This window comes from Chanodichthys erythropterus, chromosome 18 (genome assembly GCF_024489055.1).
Source record: "Chanodichthys erythropterus isolate Z2021 chromosome 18, ASM2448905v1, whole genome shotgun sequence".
Taxonomy (NCBI): domain Eukaryota; kingdom Metazoa; phylum Chordata; class Actinopteri; order Cypriniformes; family Xenocyprididae; genus Chanodichthys; species Chanodichthys erythropterus.
The window spans coordinates 21,911,872-21,939,233 of NC_090238.1; the positions used below are offsets into that span (position 1 = coordinate 21,911,872).

At 36.6% G+C, this 27,362-nt stretch overlaps 1 protein-coding gene across 2 annotated transcripts in view; it reads left to right on the forward strand.

The window, feature by feature from the left end:
- The first annotated feature begins 4,589 nt into the window (after positions 1–4,589).
- hspa12a (heat shock protein 12A) overlaps positions 4,590–27,362 on the forward strand; it is a 39,629-nt gene continuing 16,856 nt past the window's right edge. For both annotated transcript variants that reach the window (XM_067367265.1, XM_067367266.1), the window contains exons 1-5: positions 4,590–4,905; positions 22,070–22,146; positions 22,355–22,482; positions 24,348–24,534; positions 24,933–25,037. In XM_067367265.1, the coding sequence (XP_067223366.1) occupies positions 4,866–4,905; positions 22,070–22,146; positions 22,355–22,482; positions 24,348–24,534; positions 24,933–25,037 (537 nt within the window). In that variant the 5' untranslated portion in view covers positions 4,590–4,865. The remainder of the gene's footprint in view (positions 4,906–22,069; positions 22,147–22,354; positions 22,483–24,347; positions 24,535–24,932; positions 25,038–27,362) is intronic.

A 27,362-nucleotide genomic window follows, 5' to 3' on the forward strand; every position in this document is an offset into this window, starting at 1 on the left:
CCTATTATTATTAGCCCGTTCAGGTTGCCGAGAAAAAAATTTATGCAAGCTCGCACTAAAATAATTGCATAAAAATAAAAATCTGGCAAATTATAGCTTTACATATGCTTCTAAATGACTACATACTGACAATTAATATATATAATATACTGAATTAATATATAATCGTAATAGCCAATAAGCAATAATAATATCCAGAAATACATATAGCTACATTTATAAATATGTAAACATACATTTTCATATGGGATTGTTTAAAATATAATATACTTAAAAAATTAAAAGTGTTATGGATATAGTGCATTAGAATGCAATTCGTGTACAATGATCAAATATATATTCGCAGATAAACAGGCTTCATACGGTTTCAACAAAACGGGGACAACATCTGCAAACAGACGAAAAATAAAGAAATAATGTTGCTACGTATAAAACTGTAATACGATTATTTTTTCCAGATCTCTTCAGATTTGCCTTAATGAGTTCCTGCCCTAATGAGCCGTTCTCGTTTAAGTCACTCTTCTAAGCTCACTAAAGAGGGTTCACGGACAGGTCGCGCGCATTGCTCTGATACCTGGACCCAGAGAGAGAGGGAGAGAGAGATTTGTTGAATTATTCGCTTCTTTCTTTGCCTGCTGCCATCTGGCAAAACATAAGTAAGCTCAAACCCTTAACCTTCACATGTACCCGTATGAGTATGCATTTTCTTCCTGGGAAAATAAGAGACAAGTGATATTTAACCCTGCTGTGTGCACATTGAGAGCTAGGGGACAAAAAAGCGTAAAAGCGCTGGAAGGAGTAGTCACTTACAGAATCTTTCAGAACAAGCTTGGCATTATTGCGTTGTGTTTTTATTAGTTTAGAACAGGGGTAGTAGTGTTAACTGCTAAGTTTAGCCTAGACTAGGCTATTCAAACCCATTTAATTTGGCAAAGAAAATCGGAAACTTTATAATAAATCGTTTATTTACTTTAAAATAATGGTTTATTTTTTATAAATAAACCGTCCTGGTTAAAAAAAAAAAAAAAAAAAAAAAAAACTAGCCTACACATTCAACAATTTGTCGACTTTCTTTCTTTCTTTCTTTCTTTCTTTCTTTCTTTCTTTCTTTCTTTCTTTCTTTCTTAAAATCAACGTTGATATAAATGTAGCTTGTAAATTTAGCGTAAGGTTACAGGGTCTCTCGCATCAAGTAGTGTCATGCAAGTGACATTAAACTTTTAAATGTTGAATTAAAACATAGTGGTGACTGGCGAAGTGCAAAGTTTGGGAAATAAATAAATAAATAGCTCTGTCATATAGCCATTCAGGTTGTATAACACTTAGGCCTACGTCATGCGATTAACATTTTAAGGCTTACTAAATACAAAATCCACAGAGCCAGCATTTCCTAACAATAGTGAAAAGGAAAAAATGCCTCTTCCACTTACACACCGTCCGCAAGTAGGCTAAATATAAACAACTAGACTTCTCTAGTCTAACGTTAATGAAAATGGAAATGAGCGTGGCGCTAGACAATTACGTATCCACGCATATTGCGTAACACTACGCGAGTATTTATTTGGCACCAAAAGAGCTTTTATGTGAGTGTTCAACTGTATGCGGCAGGCATATGTTGTCTATGGCTTGATCAGTTCAGCATGTTACTCCAGGTATTGGTCGAAGAAAATAATAATAATAATAATAATAATAATAGTGAAATAACAGCTGTGTTTGCAGTTCTGTTTTGCCTACGATATGGGCAAGGAGTAGCCTAATGAACCAGCCAATCGATTGAGAGAACTCAGTTGAGAGCGAGGTAACGTTCAGCCTGTCCTTGACGACTACACCTGTTCTTTAAACGGAACAGGGAATCGTAATTTGTTCATTGCCTTGAAATATCAATTTACCTGCACAGACAATATGATTTAATGTAGCATTCCATTGATATTCTTGCTGTTCAAGGCTAGGCTTAAATAAAACCCTTAATTGCTAGAAAGATTTGTCACAACTCTTAGTTAATTTTAATCTTGTGCATTTGTCATTGTAAACAAGAGTGAAAGTAGTGCTCTTATATCAGTTTGTTTAGTTGGAAGCTACCTAAACTGTGCAAAGTTCTGTATACCGGTTTTGACATTCTGTATGAACACTCCCCCCTTGTGGACTTGAGGGCATGTTGTCCAAAGTTGAGGCTTTGTGAGTTATTGTTGTTTGTTTGTTTTAAAAAAAACTTTTAAGAAACGATTTAGCCGTAAAACATAATTTTCACAAGCTACTTATGCTTATAGCCTATGAAATTTAACAATAACCTTTTCCTATATCATTAAAAATGCTGTCAAGTCTTGTGCAGCAAACATCCTTTGTCACATTATAACTTTGAACGGTTGTCAAAGCTTGTTTGTGTGTTTTTAAACTATGTTGAGGGCGATTATACTTGTTTCTTTCATAATTACTTATTGTTTTCATTATGTTGATTATTAGTCCTGTCTAACACATATAGCCTACCAAACAAGTCATCATGCATGTAAACATTGTGAGCCACATGAGTTATGTGTATGTTGCATTCCCTATTTTGCTTTGTACAAAATTCAAACTTAAGTCAATTAACAATCTCACAGCTAAATAACCTCACTGTGATTAGGCTATCTAGAACTGCATAATTATGCTTTATCTAGAAGAGTTCTCAAAGATAAGATGTCATTATTCTGCAGTGAGGCAAGTCAATTGTATTCCGTTTTAAAGAGTGGTGGAATTTTGTATACTTTTGCATTAATTGCATTAATGTGTGAATTGTAAATATTGGCACATTTTGAAAGATAGGAAAACCTAACCAGAACCTTGACACCTCCATATCCTCGACAATGGGTGAATGTAAAACTCTCCAAAATTATGGTTAATAACAAAAGAAAAACCCTTTGCAACAAATTATGGATACGGACCTCTAACCTGTTTTTATAGAGAGTGCATTGAACTGGCTAACATGGCTAAAGCTGTCAAATAACCAAATTAAAATACAAGGTTATATTCCAGCTATTTTCATAAACCAGTGTTCTTTACAAAACTGTTGTATTTACTCAGTTAATATTTGTTAGAGTTGTTTAAAAAATAATAGCTTAGTCAGAATTTACAGTGCAGATTGTCTAATTCAGTGACTTTTTGAATTCCAGCATTGGCAGTAATGGGGCAGCAATCTGATTTTAGATTTTGAAATATAGTATTGATGTAATATCACTTAAATTTTGTAATAAATGAGTAAACATGATGCTTAATAAAGTAACAAGATCTTTGGAAGAAAAAAAAATGCAAGAAATCTTCAGGATATTAAAAAACACCAAAATAGAACTACTTTTTCACATAGCATGACATTTTTAAACATGAATGTTTTTTGATGCACATATAGATATGAAGAGAAGGTTTATGTTCAGGGAACATTTGAAATACTTCAGATTAGGTGTGTAAATGCCATGCCTACTTGGGGTTTGATTGGCAGGTTCAGGGTCTTTTGGGTCAAGTTCATATTGACCACTAGATGGGGCATTGAGCCTTTTTATAACCCACTGTAGCAAAGCCTGGGGAGGTGACCAACACTGGCCACTGACTTTCTCTTCTAACTGCCATTTGATATCCTGAAGTCTGAAGTTGAGTTTACTAGTTAATTTAGAAAAGTGTGAACGCATATTGTATGTAGGCTATAAAGAAATGTTTCTAATGAAACTTTATAATGTTGAATTACACTTTTGTTCTGCCTGTGAGTGACTGAAAGTAACCTCTCTTGAGTGAAATGTGAAGGTGAAATGTTTGTCTGTGTTTCACAAAAAAATTCTGCTTAATTTTGTTGAAAGTGAAAGTGTTTACTGCAGAGATGCATATGTTCTGTGGCATTCGGATATCATGAAAATCCCACTGTTTTCAGTGACTTCAAATGTCAAGTAAACTCCAACCTGCTTGAGATCAAACCCATGATGCTCAGGCCTGGAGGAACCACCTCCTGAGAGTCAACAAATAATCTAGCTTTTTATTTATTTATTTATTTATTTTTTATAGTTTTGGATATACATATTGCAGGTATGCAGTACCATTCAATCAATCAATCAATCAATCAATGTAAACCTTACCCCCACCCCTAAATAACTTTTCATTGAACAGTTCCTAAAAGAACCATCATTGTAAAGAATATTTAAAAAAAAAAAAAAATTCTAAAGAAACTTTTGTGCATGGAAAGGTTCCATGGAAGCATATGGTTCTTCACGGAACCATAGAAAACCTACTTTAAGACCATGCACAATATTTTCCATGCAATGCTGTTGGCTACATGGTGTGATGCAGTATTATTTCACCATGTGTAATTTCCAGGCAATATGGTTTGATATTTGATAACATTCCATAGATCAATGTTTCATCTACTCCCCAGAATAAACATTCCGATTTAAGACAGATAGATTAGATAGATTATTTGACTATATCTTCTCAGTATACATATTCATATAAGAATTGCTAGATTACAGAATTAATTACGTGTCACTTTAGTTGAGCAGGCCTATGTTTACTCTGTTACTGTATTCATTAGTCTTGCACATGGAGTCGAGCTGAAGGGCGGGGCGGGATGGCGAGCCAACAGACGTTAGTCTGGATCAGTACACTTCCTTTCTCTGGATGTCAGTCTGAGAAAATCTCAACTGTAGGTCAAACTCGAGATACTTTATTTTAAATGCGCTCCAACGCGTTAGTCTTGACTAGTTTAGGGCTGGAAGTTTGGTGGGAGTAAGAGCGTAGTAACGGGACGGGGCGTGAAAGGGAGCTTTCTGTGAAGAATCTAATGAACAGCGCAAAAAGTTAGACATTAAGTGGGATCTTTACGGGAATAAGAAAACCTGAAGATTTGAACGATGACTGAGAAAGAGTTGGTGATTGACGACATCATAACAGGTAAGATAAATCGCATTTAAGAAAGTTTAAGCAGTGAGCAGTCTATTCACGCAACCCGTTATCAACGCCCACAGTGTCAGAGCACACATGATATCATTACTGCAAGGCTAATTATATTCACAAAGACCTGAGACAAATCCACACTCCGCTCTTTAATAGTACGTTGGTACTCATCTACAATGGGTTAGCCTTATTTTGTGACACTAAAAATGTGACATTAATTAAACGGGAAATAGCCTAATGTAAAAATACTAGTAGGCTAAACTAGTTGTAGGCTAATTGGTAACTATATAGACCTATCTTACGATAAAATTATATTTTAAAAGACAATAGGCCTATGAAAGTTTACAGTAGGCCTAAAATTAGGCTATAAAAAAAATTGTTTGAAAAAATTGGCTACTTTTGTGGCATATTATTGTTAAAATGGTGTACAACGTTCAAAGTAGGCTATTAACTTATCGTCTATTAATAAATGTCATCATGTTCCTGGTGATGTTTTTTTATACATTTTTGTGTATATAAAGGTTTAGTTGTGGTAAATCAATGGTGTAAATTTAATTTATTTCCCTTCATTAGTAATATGAGTTGCTATGACTTCATTTGGACAACTTTATAGGCGATTCTAGTTCTTTCAGACAATGTATAAATCTCAGTTTAAAAAAATGACCCCCTTTTGCAGTCACAAATTTATTTAGATGTAGGCTAATTTGTTATTTTTTGTACATTTTTGTTCCTTTATGTCAACGTGTTGTCTTCACTTAGCCTACCTGTGTTATTCCCAAGCATTTAACAGCAATAAAAAATATTTAAAAAGTTTAAATAGGACGTTATATATGATTTAATGACACATTTAATGTCGTCTCAGTATTTTACGGTAGTGTACTGGCAGCTTTTACACTAGGCTAAAACATTTCTACAGTGTATTCCTAGAAAGCACAATTTAGTATGATTCACGTTGGCAATCTGTATTGCATTGGATGTAAACATAATATTCCACCTCTAGCACATTATAAGCCTCATCTTTTACGAGATTTTATCCCTGCACGAATCTTTATGGCATAATGCCATTGCCAGGGAAAAAAAACTGCATCTGTCTTTAAAATCGCAGTGTGGACTTGGGTGACTGAGATAGTAGCGGTGCAGAGTTGGGTCACGTGGTCTCGCTCCTGGGAGCTTTGAGTCAATGCAGCAAAAGTCTGCACGCTCCATCATCATCCCAGGTGAAGCCGGAACGAGGTAGGGCTCCTCAACCACCGACCCAAACATACCACAGAGCTTAAATATACTTCCATAACGCATTTTAAAACGGTTCAGTGCTCGTTTTGATACGGAATAATCGCAATGCTGAGAAATGATGCGACCGTTTACAGCATGGCTCTGGTATCAAAACATTTCCTACTGTAGCGCGTATGTAATTTTTGCTTGTTTTAAGGTTTGGCATGTTTCTGACAATTTTGCGCATTGGGAGGTAAATGAGCACATGTACTTGTCTGTCCTTTAGGAAGGACGCCAGTTTAACCGCTGATGTGATGTAATATGATTCAGGAGGGGCGCATCTCTGACACAGCAAGATCATCTGTGTTATTGTCATCATGAGTATGATTCTCAGAGGCTGTTTGTGGAGTAGACATCATTAGACAGCACAAAGATGATATTTGGTGGAGAGATGCGTAACATCTTTACGACATTGCCGTCTTTTCGAACACATCGTGAATGAATCGTTCTTTTGTACCGGATCTTTCAGCAGATCTATTCACAAACCCTGTCTGGATGATCCGAGCGGATTATTGACTCGTTGAACAGAGAACCGATTCGATATGAACCATGGACTGATGAGTGTGAGCTAATGGATCGAAAAGTTATTTTTGATAGCTGCAAAGTTATAAATAAAACGTAATAAATATATTCGTTTTATTAACACGTATTCTGAAGTTGTGTTTTAAAGTAACTAGCATTTTATTTAAAAGTGCAAAATTCTTTTCAACCATGAGATGTAACGTATACAAACGATATTTTGGTTCTTTATGACTGTTTTTATGATCTGAAATGAACAGCAATGTGCTTTCATTTATGTCAGTGACCACGTGATGACTCAGCTATGTCGTAGAGCTGAATAACTGAATCTTTTTTAATGATTCTTAAAAAAAAAAAAAAAAAAAAAAAAAAAATCTCCTTAAAAATCGATTCGCTGAAATGAGTCGTACTGTAAACGTTTTAAATAGACCAGGATGTTGAGGATCTGACACTGGCCTGCTAATTGCAACGCGCTGGGAAATTTGCATAAGAACATTGAACTTGCTGCCAAATGTTTTTTGGACCATTTGGCTCTTGAAATGTGCAAATGAACTCCATAATGTCTTTAAATTGACAGCTTGTCCACACCTTTTGCCTTGAGTGTTTGTGTGTAACTGTTTTAACCTTTGCGTCGCCAGCCTCTGGTCAGGGTGCCAATAGCAGAATAAAAACATTCCGCCCCCCAGCACATTCCCACGGTGCCACTTCGGGCCTTGAGTATAAAGGAGTCATTGTTTGAGTCAAGGGGAAAAGGCCTCATAGGTAGCACATGGAGGCGGGTACAGAAGAGAAGGCTAGACCCAGAAATGGGTTATTAGATGGGTAGTCATGCATGTTGCATGTGGAGGCCTTATGTAAACAAACATGGCTTTCAGACTTTAGATACATTTATTCATGCGTTTTAATTGCAAATCTTACCTGATGGTACTTTGTTGCTTGCTGGTTTATTTAATGCTATTTTATGAATATTTTTTTTTAAAAGGTGCCATCAAATTAAAAATTGAATTTACTTCAGCATAGTTAAATAACAAGAGTTCAGTACATGGAAATGACATACAGTGAGTCTCAAACTCCATTGTTTCCTCCTTCTTGTGTAAATCTCATTTGTTTAAAAGACCTCAGAAGAACAGGCGAATCTTACTTATGAGTCGGGATCATTAATATGTATGGCCCCAATATTTGCATATGCCAGCTCATGTTCAAGGCATTACACAAGGGCAACCAGTATTAACGTCTGGATGTGCACAGCTGAATCATCAGACTAGGTAAGCAAGCAAGAACAATAGCGAAAAATGGCAGATGGAGTGATAATAACTGACATGATCCATGATAACATGATATTTTTAGTGATATTTGTAAATTGTCTTTCTAAATGTTTTGTTAGCATGTTGCTAATGTACTGTTAAAAGTGGTTAAAGTTACCATCGTTTCTTACTGTGTTCACAGAGACAAGAGCCGTCGCTATTTTCATTTTTAAACACTTGCAGTCTGTATAATGCATAAACACAACTTCATTCTTTATAAATCTCTCCAACAGTGTAGCATTAGCTGTTAGCCACGGAGCACTATCACGCTCATTCAAAAGCAAATGTAAACATAAAAATAAATACCATACTTACGCGATTAGACATGCTGCATGACGAACACTTTGTAAAGATCCATTTTAAGGCTTATTTCTAATTATGCCTCAAAATAGGCTGTTAAAAAAATTAATAAAAAAAAATCTATGGGGTATTTTGAGCTGCAACTTCACAGACACATTCAGGGGACACCTTAGACTTATATTACATCTTGTAAAAAAACGTTCAATGGCACCTTTCACTAATCTGCCTATTAATGTTCACATAAATCTCTATTTGATGTACCATTCTTTTTGATGCCTTAATAAATAATAATATTTGATAATTGAAGTTTGTTGATGGAGATGGTTGCACTGATGTTTGCATATGATTGCATTTTATGTATTTGGTTTAGAAAAAGAAGTAGCCTATTTGAATCTGTGTTTGCTAAACCTTTATGGAATCAACCAGGGTTTGTGACGGCATCTCTTTCTTGGAGTTCAGTGGGGCTGACTGCAGTGGTGAAAATGGTTGCAGTGGACTGCCTGGTGCATTTAAACAGCCTGATGCACGTGGCTGGGGCAGGACTGCTTAGTCAGCATGGATGAGATGGGGGTATTCATGCCTGTCTGCAGCATTCGTGCATGTAAACTGTGACCAGCTAACGGCAAATACCCAGATGTGTGACAAACAAACATGCACAAACTAACACATGCATGCCCAGATGCCTGTAACTCTGGGCTCAGCAGTATGACGTGACCAAGAGAGCAGAGATAATGTGCTCTGTCAGGGTGTGGCCACAAGACATGATGTGGAGCCACATCTGTTTAAATAGCCACGGTCCAGACACATGGCTGAGGAGAGAATGTGTAGTGGGAAATGAGCAAATATGCACAAAAATGCGAACATCATTTTTGGTGGATCTAAAAAATTCATTGGCCATTTTATTATTATTGGTGCAATATTTTCTGCAATCACATGCTTTGCGAGTAAATTGCAAGTCTTGTCCTTGCAGTCTAGGAGATGCTCAGCTGGCAGGGGGTGTCTGGGATCTGGGGGGGTGGTGTTTGGAGAGGTAGCACGACAAGGTGATGTAATTTAAAGTGGAGCCATTAGCGTCTCTGTTTGAGGTCAGCTCAATGCCTTTTAGCTTCACACACACGTTCGCTTAGAACGTCTTAATTTGATGAGTGCTGTCTGTGTCAGCATCTGTGTAGGTCAAACTCACTCTCGTTCTCTCTCATTCGCTGTTTCTCTTCCTCAGAGTTTTCCTGTAATAACATTCAGAGCTAGAATAAGGTTTTGATCTCCAAAATCTGTTTATTATATCCCGGTTTAGACTTTTATACTGAAAGTTTAGAAGTTATTTAGGCCTTAATGGCAACTTGAAAGGCAGGTTTATATAAGACAAATCTCTAGCTTTGAACGTAATTAATTTGAAGCTAAATAATCTTAAAAACTTGCAGATGAGAAGGTCTTTTTTTCTAATTGAAAAACTTGCTGTGAATTATGTAGACGTTTGGAAACCTGCTACGACACTCACAAAAGCCCAAAAATTCCATTCTGGCATTACGTCATGGTATAGGTATTAGCTGCGGTTGCCTCGGTTCCCAAAGGGAAGGAGAGAGAAGTTGTAGAAGGGGGGAGCAGGGGCGTCTTTAGTGTCAACAGACCATCTACGTGATAATGAGATTGTTACGCCTTTGGGTTGTTCCATTAAAAACCCATATGAGTCCTCACATCTGAAAATATATCACTTTTTAGCACCCTTTATACACAAAGTCAAGCTTTTATTTACAATACGTGCCTGCCAAGAGACAGCCATTCAGGCCAAGCAGACTCCACCCAGCACGTATGTTCTCATGCTGTACATCTGTGATATCTGTGACTGTCAGCTCAGTAAATCATGTACTCATATCTAGGCAGTTTCACAAATGAACTTCTTTATAAGAGGCTGTGTAGCTGAATCATATTTGGGGCTGTATTAGTCAAATTTGTCTCAGTGTTCTTTGATGAATAGGAATTTCAAAAGAATAGAATTTATTTGGAATAGAATTTTCAATCTAACAATGCATCCTTGCTAGATAAAATTATTAATTTCTTTAACATTTCTTTAAAAAAATCTTACTGAACCAAAACTTTTGAACAGTATTATATTTAAAAGCACACATTTTCTGAACAATTATGGCTCTTATATTTAAAATTAAACCAAACCTCAGTTCAAATACAAAAATAGGCTGTTTAAAGGAACACTCCACTTTTTTTGAAAATAGGCTCATTTTCCAACTCCCCTAGAGTTAAACAGTTGAGTTTTACCGTTTTCGAATCCATTCAGCCGATCTCCGGTTCTGGCGGTACCACTTTTAGCATAGCTTAGCATAGTTCATTGAATCTGATTAGACCGTTAGCATCGCGCTTAAAAATGACCAAAGAGTTTTGATATTTTTCCTACTTAAAACTTGACTCTTCTGTAGTTAAATCGTGTACTAAGACCGAAGGAAAATAAAAAGTTGTGATTTTCTAGGCTGATATGGCTAGGAACTATACTCTCATTCAGGCGTAATAATCAAGGAACTTTGCTGCTGTTCCATGGCTGCAGCAGTGCAATGATATTACGCAGTGCCCGTGAGCCCCTGCTTGCACAGGGAACGTGCCTTGCAACCATGGAGACGTTTGTGAGAGACACTGCGTAATATCATTGCACTGCTGCAGCCATGATACGGCAGCAAAGTTCCTTGATTATTACGCCTGAATGAGAGTATAGTTCCTAGCCATATCAGCCTAGAAAATCACAACTTTTTATTTTCCTTCGGTCTTAGTACACGATTTAACTACAGAAGAGTCAAGTTTTAAATAGGAAAAATATCAAAACTCTTTGGTCATTTTTAAGCGCGATGCTAACGGTCTAATCAGATTCAATGAACTATGCTAAGCTATGCTAAAAGTGGTACCGCCAGAACCGGAGATCGGCTGAATGGATTCGAAAACGGTAAAACTCAACTGTTTAACTCTAGGGGAGTTGGAAAATGAACCTATTTTCAAAAAAAGTGGAGTGTTCCTTTAAGATATAACATAGTAAAAACTCTGTCTGAACAGTCACTGCAGATGTGTTTGCAGATACAGTAATGTTAAATATTTAATAAAGTCTCACAAAAGAGGAATTTTGGCCTCCACATTTGAAATATCTATGTCAAGTGTGTATTTTGTGCTGTGAAGTACAGAAAGGTTTTGGCCAGACTGACTAAAAAAAAAAATCAGAAACCCAAACACAGTGACCCATAAAACCTTCTCACACCCAGAATAACATAGCAGGTAGTTGACACAGATGTCCAATATGTTTACTGTGTGTGTATGTATATGTGTGTGAATTTGGTTTGTATGACCTAACTCAGTTCTGACCCACATCTAGACTATTACTCTCAGAGTTACTGGGTCTGTCATGCACTATGCTGGTAGTTCACTTTGCTTTGGAGAAGGTTTAAATAATTTCACATATGTTTAAATAATTTAGATTCCCCTTTTGGTAGTATCAAGAGAGACACCGTGACCAGCCAGCCACACAGATTTTACACATAGTTTGGAGACAAATTCATCTTCAGGTTGACATTGATGTAATTTGCAAGATCATTGTCATTGACACATTTGAGCTGCCTCAGATGCCTTTAATATGAAATTGTGGTCTTATTTTTGTAGCTTTCTGCAAATGGTGGGCGTGAAAAGAAGCATTTAGCTTAGATGCCGACAGGAAGCTTTGATTCGTTGTAGTGTATTCCCTGTGGGCTTGACTGCACTATGTGAGGAAACCAACCCCACCAGCGTGAAGAGAAATGCCAATAATCCAGTCAAGCTGTGTCTGGCCTTCAGTCTCAGGAGCAATAGGGGATGCATAATTATATATATATACTCAGTAGCTTAGCCTATATAGTGGCATTACAAGGAAGCTTGCACTTCAACTGTGCTACACAGAGTTTAGCCTGACCTTCAAAGCATGACTGCAGGAATCTAGAATATTTATGTGGTGTTTAGATTTGGAGGTGGAAATACGCCTAATTTAAGATCTATTTAGTCTATGTTATGCAGAAATTGAAGGCATAGTTCAATCGAAAATTAAAATTTTGTCATTTACTTGCCCTCATGTTGTTTAAAACTTGTATGACTTTCTTCTGTGGAAGAAGATATTTTGAAGAATGTTGGTAACCTCATGTTTTGGTTAGCATTGACTTGTACGAAAAAAAAAAAAAAAAAGACATTTCTCATATTATTTTCTTTTATGTTGCACAGAAGATTGGATTAGTATGATTATGAAAGATTGAATAACTTTGCACCAACATGATTAGTAAGCAATTTTACCACATTAACTTTAAATTTTTGGTGGTAATTGACAGAATGTCACAGATAATGTTTTGAATGCAGAACATTCGTTGAACTAAATGTTTGTCAAGGAAATGCACGGTCTATTGAAAGTTGCTGATTTACCATTTACTGTGGATTGTGTCATTTGTGATTGTTTGAGTTTGAGAGGTTTTCTTTACGCTTTGTGTAGCAGCTGTAATCAGGCTGTCCAAAACCAGATGCACAGGAAGGAAGACTATTGTAACTCCAAGAGGCCATTTTTAGAATTTCCTTGCATAGACACAACAAACACACAAATGCACATACAAATACAGAGACTTTCAACTTTTGGGTGTCTTCCTCTCTTTCAAAAGTTTAGATCTAAACCGGCATCCATGTTCTCACTCCCGGGTAAATTTGGCGAATAGATACACCTTCATTCATTTTCAAGGAAACCCTAATTGTCTCCTAGTTTTCGATTTTTTTTTTTTAAGACTTTTATTTGCATTTATTTGATCATAAATAAATACTGACAAAAACAGCAATATTGTGAAAAACTATTACACCTTTGCATTAGTATCAGATCATTATCAGGTTTTGGAATCCAGAAAAACTTGATTTCATCAGTTTCTTTAGTTTGTACCAGCCAGACATGATTACTGAATCCTGAATGAATGAATGAATGAATCCTTATATCTTCCATTTGAACCCACCTAGTGAACTGATATCAGTTTTGCAGTATCATTGATCCCACAGAGCTCCATTTGACTGACACAGCTGCTGGATCATGCTGAGCTCACAGGCGACTGATCTCTCAACTATTCTGGTATAACATTGCAAAAGGAAAGCAGCTCTGTTGTTTGCATGACTGCTGGTTACAGCTCTATTCAGCACTGCAAAAATCAATTCTCTCTCTCTTTCTGCTCCTTCTCTCAGTATGTATCATGTTTCTCTGAGGTAATGGGGTACTGGCGTTGATTTGGGAGGAGACTGCTGGGATGAGATGATGTGCGTTGTACGCCCCTCTAGTCTAAACAGTCTAAAAAGCTTTTGTAATGCTATTTATGAGTTATGGCTTGAGGTTTAGGGGGGTGACGGACTTGTAGATGCAGATGTCGAAACACTCGTCCGCTCTATGTCTTTGGTAATGTAATGGGAGTTTTCTGCTCTTTTCAAACCCTCTATTTTTTGTCCAAACTTCACATTCCAGCATTATGAGAAGAGAGGAAATCCTACAGATGCATACTTTCATATCCAGCCTGGCTGAGTCTAAAACTCTCAAGATTTGTTCATTATGTTACTAAGCATCCAATATTAAACATTAAGCAGAATCATCAGCTAACGGCTAACAAGCTAACAGAATTATGTTCTGTATTAAATCCATATAGGAAATTTGTCTTGTATTTTAACATCTATGATATCAGTGTTATAATTTTCCTGTGTAAGAGCTAAATAGATTTGTGCATATGATGTCTAAATTCACATGTAGCATTAAAAATTATATATTTTTTAACTTATTTAGTCAAAATAGTATATCATTTTAATATCAGCCATTTAGTATTTGGTAATTGAGGTTGAGGTAGGCAATATTTTTATAAACACCTTTTGTAACACTACTTGAAACTCTCTTCACATCATGATAACAATCAATAATAGAAGTGGTCTGAATATAAAAAAAATTACATATATCTTCTGTGGAAGTCTTAGGACCAAAAAATCATCCAATCATTACATTTGGTCCAAACTCAACATCACATGACATCACACGTCATCAGCGTGTTCTGTAAGGCTATGCAGAGTTGTAAACATAGTCATCTTTTACAGTTCCTCCTTAATCAAAACAACGAGCTTATGCTGCGTTTACGCAATGTCATAACCGTAATTACAAGATGGCAACCCGGAGTTGTTCACGTCCTCAGACTCAAATTTTTGCAAGTTATTGCTAGCCCTCTGAAATGGCCTGGCCTACCTTACCTTCAATGGCCATAACATGAATTTATCAATTTATTGTTATCAGCCAGAATTTTAATATTGGTGTTATTGTGGCACTTGTCTTTAGTATGACATTAACAGATGCAATGATATCAGCGAGCCAAAATCAAAGTGATTTGCATATCAAATGTATTTTAGTGTTTAATTCAGTGAATCAACCTTGTTTTTAAAAACTGTATTTTTTATTATGAACATAGGACTGACCAGAAGGAAAATGCTAAATCTGAATGCAGGTAATAAATAGGGCTGCACGATATATCGCATGAGATTGTCACGCGCAATTCATCAATAAAGCCGGTTCCCTGATTACCGCTAAATCTCCATCACCTGCTTTCAAATGCAGCGGCATTTAATAGACAGAGCCGTAGTTCAATGAAAAGCCACGCAATATCGCGTTCATATCGCAGATGAATCGCCTTCGATAATGAACGCGATATTGCGAGGCTTTTCAGTGATCTACGGCTCTGTCTATTAAATGCCGCTCCATTTGAAAGCAGGTGATGGAGATTTAACGGTAATCAGGGAACCGGCTTTACTGACGAAATGCGCGTGACAATCTCATGCGATATATCGTGCAGCCCTAGTAATAAACTCGCTCACTCAATCTCTTTATCATCACAGTACTCTTCTACATAATACAGTAAGCTTCAATGAACAATATCAATTGAGAACAAACAGTTTACGTTGCTAAGAGTGGTTGCTAAGGGTGTTGTGTAGTGATACACAGAACCGTTGGGTGAAGCGGTCATAGCCGCGTTTTATCGTGAATAAAACACAGCTATTGACCAATCAGAATCAAGGACAGGAACTAACCGTTTTATAATGTTACTTTACAACCAAATAGGTGTTATTTTTAAGCTGCAGGCCACGATTTTTGGCCCTCTAGCGGTTAATAAACAGAACTGCACGCGTCTTGTGAAAGAACATTGTAGCCGGAGCTACTTTTCTCCGTGTATGTCTATGGCGAGTCACGCAGTTACTGTGATACTCTGCGGTGGGTCCTACCAGTCCGGTCTGAAATAGTCCAAATATAAACACTTATTAAAAGTGTACCATAATGATTCAGGGTAAGACAAAAACACGGTTTGGAAAATGGATTCATGTTGTACATTCTCATTATATCATTTTTGTAAATTTTGAACACAAAAAAAGTTACGGACAGCAGCTTTAAAGCTAGAAGCTTGGCTTTACGGTTAATATAGGGAATATGACCATCACTTAACAAGTGCTTTTAAATTTGCTGACGTATTGATCTATTTTAATAACATGATCAAAATAATTAATGTTTTATTAACAAAGTTCGGGAGGAGCATGTTCAAATGATCAACCCAATCAACATAAGAGAAGGCCTATAAAATATGTAGCCGACTCACTTATATTCCTTGACAGGAACACCTAGGTTCCTATCTATTTTTTTTCCGCATCCCTCACCAGCCCGTCTCCTCACAGCCCACCCTCCCCCAGACAGCACGCCAAATACATATATTCTTTTACTCTGTCTGTTCATTTGTAAGTGTGAACTCGTGTACTGCTTCACATGAAAATGTAAAATCATAGTACATAATAGATAGACTTGTGTAATACAGTATATCGTTGAAAAGGTCTCAACTAGCAGACTACAAGAAGCATACTTGTTTCAGTTCGAGACCAAACTATACCAACTATTTGTATGAAAAAGTGCAGCCGACCCATGTGTAAACAGTATACACATGATACTTTTGTGCCATGTTTTGGTTGGTAGCTTCGCAAATCATTAGTAAACCATAGTAGATCACATATCTTTATTTAGATCAAACCTAAACACAACATAAGACAATGTGTAGAACACTTGACATGCTGCTAGGCTAAAGCTATAGGACTTCCAGGATCCGATTGCATCATGATCATAACACAGTTATTTCTAGGGCTGTGACGGTAGGCATGACAACCGCACCACCGCGGTAGTGAAGTTGCCACCGCGGTCGTGGAGTGTCACCGGCGGTAGTGTGACATTTTATATATATGTATAAAATATATATAAGAGGTCGCGTTAACCGAAAAATTTTCCGCCATTGATGATTTTTTTTTAGTAGTGACGGAAAAAATCTGCAGCCCGTCCGTCATTTTGACAGATTATGTAGCTTGTAACTGTAATTCCCACCCCTGTCCAGTAGGTGGTGAGCGCGCTCCAGTGTGGCAGCAGAGCGCGAGTTCAGTCTCCAGAATAAAATGAAAACAGACGAGCACCCTAGTTTAAGTCAATTTTATAATAATAAAGTTACTTATGTTTACTTGCATAATTAAGTTTTGTTATTTTTCTTACTGACTATAAGTTTATGGTGAACGAATGGCTTTTCTGAGGTAACGTTATATTGTTACATGAAATTGTTTGCAACACTGATGACTGATGTGATACAGATTTCGGTAAGCTAACTTGCATCTTTCAACATATTTTTTTCATTTTCATTCATGTTTATTTCGTTCTGTACAGTAGTAAAGAGGAAATGGTGTTCGCATTCACTCACAATCCGTGACAAGTGTTCAAGATAACTGAAAAGTGACGCAGTGTTTGATCAACTTTCTTTTCATAGTATAAATAAATGCATAGCCTATGCCTATTTGCTTATCCTGTAAGTTCATGAATAAAAATGAAAATTTTGATGAAATCAGAAGCTATTAAATGACTTATCAAAATATATAAATTAAAATTACGGGTAATTGTTGATTATGATGGATTTTTTTACGATCTTGTCCATCAAAATGACGGTGAAACGCAAGTCTAACACAACCTCTGATTTTATATATATATATATATATATATATATATATATATATATACACACACACACACACACCCCTTTGGACCCCACCACCGCAACACCGGTGGTTGTTGGTGATTTCCACCGCGGTAGTAAAAATTTGCCACCGTCACTAGTTATTTCCAACGCCAATCAACGGAAACATTATTTTGGGTATAGTGGGTAGGGATGATGTATAGAGACCAATCGGACACTGTTTTATAGCTGGAGCACACTTCGATGCGCCATACAATAGGAGTGCACAACTGAAACTGGAAGGTCATCACTCATTAACCAGGACTTGTTTATTCTATGTAGTTTTATTGTGGCATTTACACAAGTAAGTAGTTCTTATGTTCAGAAAAATTACTTGTTTGGAGGGTTTTTTTGTACCCTCGGTTAATTATGTTTCAAAATAAACAGCTAGCCTACCTAATCCATTGCAATGGCTTGAAGACATTAATACATTTACAATATAGAATACATAACTACGGCGTGCTTGCTTCATTCCTCCACGTGTGTCTGCTGAATGTGTTTTGCAAATTAGCCGCATGCACCTCAAAACTACTTATTCTAATTATGACTTTTCTTAATTTACCATTGATAAGTTTTATGGATTAAATTATCATCGACGATCGATCGTCGATTAATCGTTAGCATCTCTGCTGACAACCCTACCAGCCAGAGAGAGACTAATAAGATTGCAGCAGTCACAGCTGTTGCATGGCTTCTTTCGCCCACTTTGTGTGGGAGGAGTGTTTGTGTATGGATGTAAGTGTTTATTTGTGTGTATGTGTATGAGTGTGTGTTTGTGAGTGAATAGGGCCAGCTGGACACAGTGCGAGAGGACGGCCGGCTGTGTTTTTGGCGTTTATAGTGCTGCGTCTCTGAATGGACCTTCACATATACGTGAACTGGAGCAGCCCTGCCCTGTCAATGGCCTCTCTTTGAGACGGCTTGTCTTGGTAGCTGTTTGCGACTTGTTTAGCTGGAGAGTATATAACTGAGCGCAGTGTGTTTAGCTTTCAGGCCTAAAAAATCAGCCGTAATCTGAACTGTTCACACAGAATTCATTGGAAAGTTCTGTTGAGAAATACAATCTAATAATGTTTATAAAAAACACTTGATATATACATACTTTTTGCATTTACCCTTTTTATAATCTGGTTTCACTTACCAGGGAATTTTCAATTTGACATGATGATGGATTCACTTTTCTGTATCTCTGCATTTGGTTATTATTTTTGGAAAACTTTCAAACCAAAAGTTACAGAGTAAGCAGCCATTTATCTCACATGCTGAGATTTGATTTAAACTGTAAAAAAAATATATATAGTATAATTCATAATGGATCAAAACTGTAGTGTGTTATCCAGAGTTGTAATATTTTACAGATGTCTCTGTCTGAGTGTGCTAGCCATGGAATAAAATCATTAACCAGATTGAAGGCACTTGAAGCTATTTTGTCTCTTTGGAAGGTCAAAATACAAGTAGCCCAGTTGTTCCAATGTTGATGTGTTGAAGATCTGATGAATATGAACATAAACTCAACATAAAGCCACAGAAGAGTCTAATGTTTAACGAAGTTATGATTAGGAATTACCGAGTTTTCACTTTCTAATTTTGCAACCTGTAAATGGCTTTTTCCCCCCCTCCAATCTTGCCAAATTCCCTTTTGTCTGCTTTAGTCCTGACTTTTGCCTTGAGTAAGAAAATAATGGTGCCATTAACATTGTCCAAACATTTGTCCTGCATTTTCAGTGTTTGGAAAACCATTCGATAAAAGAGAACAGTCTTACATTAATATTTTTGTTTTCTTTCTAATTCTCTTTTGTCTGGGGAAATGAGGCATGTGACCTCAAAGTAAGTAAAAGTTCCTCCGTGAGGAGTGGGGGGAAAAGGAAAAGAGGAATGCTTTCTGAGAATGGCAGAGAAAAAAAAAAAGTCAGAAGAAAGTCATATAACACTTTTTCCATTGATAACTAATTTTCAATAAAAAAAAAAGTGACATTTCTGACTGACATTTTGAGTTGATCGTTCAACCTTTTCTTCATATTTAAAAATATTTTAGATCTCTGATTCTCACTTTGACTCATCTATATCACAATGTTGCATATTTTTATAGATAATAGATTCCAGACCTAAGACCACTTTTGTCTGTGCTTGTCAGTGGTCCATATGTCTCTGAATTCTATTATTTCTGTGTACTGGGCTGCTTGGAATTCTTCCGAATTTGTAATTCCACAGAGGAGGTATGACCTCTGACTCCCCCTGCTTCCTGTCAGAATTTTGTATAACATTCCAGAACAGAGCTTGAACACCCCGTTTATTCACTCCCTTTCTCATGTGGACAAGAGGAGGGGTGAAAACAGGATACTCTACTTTTTTCTCACCATCTCTCCATCCTCTCTTTCATTTATGTTTATTTTTGCTGCTTGGATCAACGCATGTGTAATGGTTCTAGTATATATGAGCGCTTCATTGAAAGAGTCCTTTTGTGTTCTGTTCTGTGTTTTCAGAAACTTTAGATGTGAGTTGGATTTGAACTTTTGCAAAAACCTGCAGAGTAAACATTCAACATTTTTCTCAATAATAATAATGCACCTAAATGGCCAACATCTTGAAGTGAAAACACTTTTTTTCTGTATTAGATTTTATTTATTGTGTAGGTTTTGTGTTAAAACAGCTCATTATGTCAGCCAATCCTGAGTAAAAGAATTGATTTAGATTTTTTTTTCTTGTTGACAATTCAAGGTACATCTATTCAGGTCAGGCCAGTCTGTAGATAAATTCGTCGTCATGCTTATGTGTAAATAAGTCTTTAAAACAGCTGGAAAATCAAAGGAATTGGTCCGTTTCGCACTCTGGTCATAATGCAAGTAATTTCCCACCGTTTATGCTCATTTTCGGCTTTCCAGTTCCCACACATGATTGGATTCTCTGTTGTGACTTAAAGAGCCTTATTGAAAAGATATGTTATACTCACACACACACACACACAATCACAGCCCTAATCAAGTAGCTCTCAATCAGCCGCCAGGAAAACGGTCACAATTGATGTTGTGTAATTACACTCACGCAACTTTAATGTGTTATAATGAAGTCCCCGTACAGTGAGTCATGTTGCCATGTAAACAAACTTAAGTTCCTTTAACCCGCAAATCCATTTGCGGAAAAGTATAAAAAGACGGTCAAGTGTGTGTTTCTGAATAACGCTTCACTTATAGGCATTTATCATTATAGACAATCATTTTACTCCTTCAGTATTGATTTTGACGTTCCATTGTCACATTTTAAAATCAATCTCGGTAGCTAGAGCTTGTGTATGTGGTGAGTGGTTGAAATGAAGTGCGAGCTGCAGGTAGCCAGTCACTCAACCCGTAATTACTCGCTGAAGAGAGCCACGCTTATTCTGTTCACTCTGCCGCTCAGTATGGGGTAAAGGCGGGAAAAAAGGATGAACGCTCAGAAAAACGTGGCGTCCCGCGGAGCGAGGAACCCAAGCGCTCGTTTAGTGTTCAGGGTGCTCAGCATCCGAGTGTTTTAGCGAAGCTATTAGGCCCAGCTAATGAGGACAACGGGAATGGACAAATACAACCTCTAATTCGATTCAAATGTCAGTGTGGAGGGGAGCAGCTGTTTCTGTAGTGGTCTAAAGCTCTTAAAGGATTTGATGATTTTATGACCAAATAATGTAAAATGTTAGACATAAGCGATGTTATATATAAAAAAAAAAAAGAATGGCCAAATGGTCTTTCAGACAAATTCGCTGAACATTAATTGAGGCTTTTAAGTCTCGTTTCCACTGTAAATAATTTCCAGTGAAGAATCACCATTGATGGTGCCATTCAGTCCTGGTCTTTATCTGTGACCACGAAACTGAGCCTTAGAGTGCTTCCTGATATTCCGAATGCCATTTAAATGTATTTTGAGAGTGTTTTAGAAGTTCAGTAGGCACAGGTGAGCTATCTACTATGGTAGCTATCGTTTCTTTAGGGCAACCCAAATGAAAAAATGTTTTTGGTTATCTTCAAGAATTTCAGAATGTTGACCCATTTTCAACCCAATATAAAGAGAGAAACAGAAAAATCATCAAAAAACATTCAAATCGAGAATCAAGGTTCGGTCATATTGACTATTGTTGGGCGAATTTTCACAAGCAAAATCCAGTCATTTCAATTGGTATCCACATGACCCCAATTGCTTGTGAGGTTGAAAGATTTCGCAATGGGTTTAAGTCGGTAATGTCGATTCACCGATAGTGCAACAGAAATCTGCTTGGATTGGAAATGACTGGTGTGAGCTTCATACTATTAACAAAAGACAGTTTTTGCTCGCTAAAGTTTGCAGAAATTTCGCAAATGGCACCTTAAAAATGTTTCTCAGCTGACAACCAAACAGTTACAAAAATGTCACAAAGGCAAACAAAAATATCCTTAAAACACTGAAATTTATTAATATTATCATTATCTGTATAAGCCCAAAAATGCACTAAATTATTAACATGACTATATGCTTGTCTTAGTGGTTTGAATGTTAATTCTTTTTCTTTCTTTCTTTCTTTCTTTCTTTCTTTCTTTCTTTCTTTCTTTCTTTCGTTCTTTCTTTCGTTCTTTCTTTCTTTCTTTCTTTCTTTCTTTCTTTCTTTCTTTCTTTCTTTCTTTCTTTCTTTCTTTCTTTCTTTCTTTCTTTCTTTCGTTTTCTTTGCAGATGCAATGGCTACTCCATCTCCAGCCAAGAGTATGGGCGACCCAGGCATCACGCCCCTTTCCCCTACACATGTACTGGTGAGCTTTGGTTTTTATTGCCAGTATGACATCACCCATTACATGAAGGAAATGTGCAAATGTGCCCTTAATGGATCATCTTATTTACACACTGAGCTGCAATTACATTCAACAATTTAATGCTTGACATATATTTGACAATATCTCTCTACCTCTTTTCATATCTGTCAATTTCCCTCTGCTTCTTTTCGCTTTTTTCTTTCTACAGAAGGACTCAGAAGAGAATGAGCCTACGAGGCACCCCTATGTGGTGGTGGTGGCCATCGACTTCGGCACCACCTCCAGTGGCTACGCATATGCCTTCACTAAAGAACCAGAGTGCATACACACTATGAGGTGAGACAAAAGGGACAGAGAGAGATAGAGTAGAATTGTATCTGTGAAAGAAAAGCTCAAATGAGATTCCCAGAAGGAATCTGCAGACATTTTTGGCATTTATGTGATTATTTTGGGCAAAATGGAGTAAAAAAAAAAGTTTATATATTGTTAATTATGTATACATTTATATAATTTAATTTAACAATTTTTAAAACATTAAAAAATATAAATATATATTTTTAGTTTTTTCTATCCTTTAGTACAGTTTTGAGTAAATGATATGTTCGAACAGAGCTCAACTTTGTGCTGCTGTATTCATCTCTTCTGTAGACATTAATATGATTGTCCCTCCATTAGAAGGTCATGTATCTATTTCAGTCAAACTTACAAGTGTCTTTTTCTCTAGGCACTTAGTTGCCCCATTAAAACTCATTAGATATATACAGTCCCGCTGCGTGTATAATGGTCCGAACCACATAACATTAGTGTGTGTGTGTGCGTGTGTGTGTGTGTGTTGTATATGTAGGTAAACCCACAGCTGCTCTGTAATCCTGACCTGACCTTCTTGGTCATGTGACCTTTGACTCTAAGGTCAGCTCTCCAGAGTACCTGCTGGGCAGAGTCAGACACGTGTTTCCCGCCCAAATGAGCATGTGGGTTTCATTTTAGGCATTAGACTCAATCATAGAGGGTGCGCTCATAATATATATTTACATATATGATTAAAAGATGGTTTGAATATGAGCATGAATGGAGGCATGGAAAAATGTAAAGATAGTGCTTTCCATTAAAACATGAAGAGCATTACATATACAGATATATTTAGCTTTGTCTGATAAGCACTCTTGGCATTCCATTGTCCATGGCTGTAGTATTCATATAGGATCTTGACTGTGTCAAATGTGGAAAACACATCAGAGTGGGGGATGAGGTGGAGAAAAGGAATGAGTTAAATTGAGACTGACCAGTGCGTTCCTTCAATCTGGTTCATTCGAATTGTGTTTTGACTGCTGCTACAGATTTACAAGCACCAACAGCCTAAGGCCTCTAAGATTATTTGGGTTGGACTGATAGTCTAGTCGCTAAACCTTTACATAAACTCAGCTAGCCTTGTAAAAACTCACAAAACTCATTTACTAGATCTGTTTATAGACAAAGAAGACAGCTGCTTTGAGTTGGTTAACAGGAGATGAAAGGATCGACTTCAAGCTTCAACCTTATGGACTATTACAACTATGCCAATAATTGCCATTTAACTTATAATTACTAATTTTTATGGTTATGTAGTGCCCCCAAAATGTATTTAGACATGTAATATCTATACATTTCAATGCTTTACATAACACAATATCAAACAAATCAGCAAACAAATGATAACCCTTTCTCAGAATGAACTTTTTCCATTTTTTTGAGGAGCTACATTGTCATTTTTGCAATAATTTTTACCAATTGGCCTCAGTATGTTTTAAGTGGATCTATGAAATCACTTCATATAGGGTGCATGTAGTCAGTTCTCTATTGTGATACTTTTGGCATATGTAATTCTCTCTCTCGCCTCAGTCTGTAGCCAAGCTGCATGTTCTGTTTTGCACTGAGGTTCTTTGTCCTGAAAGTAAAAGCCCATGAATATTTTAAATCCCTCTGTCTCTGTATGATGCTTGAGCTGGTTTTATGACTGCCTTGATATGGATAATGAGGATGGTTAATCATCTGTATGATGCATGCTTGGGTTGAGTGATATTGTAGGACATCGTAGGTCAGTTCTCTCCTAATTAGGAGAAGAGGTGAAAAGCTAAAAGCTTCTGTCCACTGAATGTTTTCCTGATCACATCAGATCTCTGTAAAATTCACTCTCCCATTGGTTGATTTCCCTTTGCTGCTAGGCGCTGGGAGGGAGGAGACCCAGGTGTGTCCAATCAGAAGACGCCCACCACCATTCTACTGACCCCAGACAAGAAGTTCCACAGTTTTGGATATGCAGCCCGAGATTTTTACCACGACCTGGATCCCACCGAGTCTAAGCAATGGCTCTACCTGGAGAAGTTTAAAATGAAACTACACACCACTGCAGTAAGGACACACTCCTACAGTATTGATTTTTTTTTTAGTGTTGACTTGGTGTCCCAGCACAAATATGCATCGAGGGAATTATTGATCATAAATGTGAGGACATGGTCTTCTGCCTGATACTGCAGGGATATATTCATAAATTACTGGCTACTGCATAACAAGTAATGCAAGCAAACTCATTAATAACAGGTTAACCTATCAAAGCTTCAAGCCACTGAACAATGCTGTTAACGAGTTGCCTAGTTTATTAAATCTAAATGAAATCTCTGAACTGTTATACAGTATATTTTTCTCATTATAAATGATGTGAAAAGTCTAATGAGGTACAAATACATTTTGATTGACATGTCATGCTCTTTCTTGTTTCTGAGAGGCGTTATTGTCATTTTATCCTTCAGAATCTATCCATTGATACAGATTTACATGCGGCCAATGGGAGAAAGGTGAAAGCTCTGGATATTTTTGCTTATGCCCTGGCCTTTTTTAAGGAGCAGGCTCTTAAGGTATGTCTTAGTTCCATGATCATACAGAATGTTACATTAAACCTAGTCAATTCAAATTATTATAAAACTACTCTACTGTTCAAAAGTTTGAAGTCTGTAAATATTTTTTATGTTTTTTAAAGTCTTGTATGCTCACCATGGCTGCATTAAATCAAAAATGCAGTAAAAACTGTAATATTGTGAAATACTATTGCAAATTAAAGTAACTGTTTTCTATTTTAATATATTTTAAAATGTATTTTTTTTTCCTGTGACAGCAAAGCATCATTAATACTCCAGTCTTTAGTGTCACATGATCCTTCAGAAATCATTTTAATTTGCATATCTGGTGCTCAAGAATCATTTCTTGTTATTATCAAACATTTTATTTTAAGTTTTTGTTTTTTTGATGAATAAAATGTTCAAAAGAACAGCATTTAAAGGGTTAGCTCACCCAAAAATGAAAACTCTGTCATTTATTACTTACCCTCAGTGTTTCCCATACATTGAGTAGACTGTGGCGGCCCGCCACATTCTAATTTGTCCCGCCACAGTCTCAAAATGAAACGGAAATTTGGTTTGTCGCGATATTTAAATAACCGTCTGATAATTGCGCTCTTTTATATGGCAAAAGTGGGAGTCATAGAGTAAAATAAGTAGACTAGCACCAATTAAGTTTTCGTGCAGTATATTCAAATTAATCTGAAGCCATCCCATAGCCTCATGTCGTTAAGTTCACGGTCAGAAACTCGTCTTCCCTCTGCCACAGCTGTCAATCATTCTCTGTTCAGCACTCAAACGGCGCGTCACGTTCGGTAACGACAGTCAGCACGGTAAAACTCTCCAATATGATTCCCATTTTAATACTTGATATGTAGATAAAGGGCTGTGGATTTGCATAAAATGACTTTATCTTGCTGGAGTTTTTTGCTGTTTCTGAACAATGTCATCATACTGGCTAGTGTGTCTGTTGGATCGCACAACACAAGGACTATGAATTTGCGTCACACACACAATAACTGGAATTTAAAAAGTGAGAAGAAACATATGTTTAATAAACTGTTAGATGCAGATATACACAGGGATTCTCTTTGTACCGTGAATTTTTCAATGCGCAGCACAACTGCGTGCTCTGACTCGATATTGCTTCAAGCACATCATTCTGCTCCCGGGATGCGCATTAGCGGTTTTTTTGCTGCTGTTTTGAAGCGTTTTATATTATAATGGTTTTGCACACTGAAAGATCATTAATAGCCTATTTTGTTCTGTCGTATCTATCATATCTTTTTGCCCCATTAAAAAGCTGCACAATACATTTAAAATAAGCGTCTTTTAATCTTACATTAATATGAATACATATAATTATTTACATATAAATCTAATATAAATCGTTTTTTTTTTTATTTAAAAAGAATACAAATAGTAATTTTAAACTTTTTATGAACATTTGGATTTATAAAATTACTCTGCAAAGGTGTTTTTTTTTTTTCATTTATTATTTTTCTCTATAATGAAAAAATGTATTTAGTGCATTCTGGATTGTTTAACCAATCAAAGAGTGACCATTAGTTCCACAAATACAGATGTATAGATACAGGCTTCCACTAATAAATTAATTCAACAAAGGTAACCTCTTTTGCTACATATTTTTAATGGTTTTATGGTTTTAATTGTATATTCTACATGTTACTGTAGATGTACTGTTTTAATTGTATATTCTACATGTTATTCTACATGACCACTTATGAACTATATTTATCTTTTAGCCTACTATATGTTGTGTACGTGACAGATGTGCCCTACTATCACCAATAAATAAATTAATGCACAAATTGTTTACAAGAGAACAAATTTCTTCATTGATGTAGTCAATCAGTTTTGCTCTCAGAATGCACCAGATTTATGCTTTTAAATTTAAAAAGTAAAAAATTTTCCTCCGGGGGGGCATGCCCCCGGACCCCCCTAGAGGAACCGATGTCCACCCACCACAGTCTCACAAAATCCTGTGGGAAACACTGACCCTCATGCCGTTTCACACCCGTAAGACCTTCATTAATCTTCAGAACACAAATTAAGATATTTTAGTTGAAATCCGATGGCTCCGTGAGGCCTCCATAGGGAGCAATGGACACTTCCTCTCTCAAGATCCATAAAGGTAATAAAAACATATTTAAATCAGTTCATGTGAGTACAGTGGTTCAGTATTATTATTATAAAGTGACGAGAATATTTTTGGTGCACCAAAAAAACAAAATAACGACTTATTTAGGGATGGCCGATTTCAAAACAATGCTTCAGGAAGCATCGGAGCATAAATTAATCAGTGTGTCGAATCATGATTCAGAT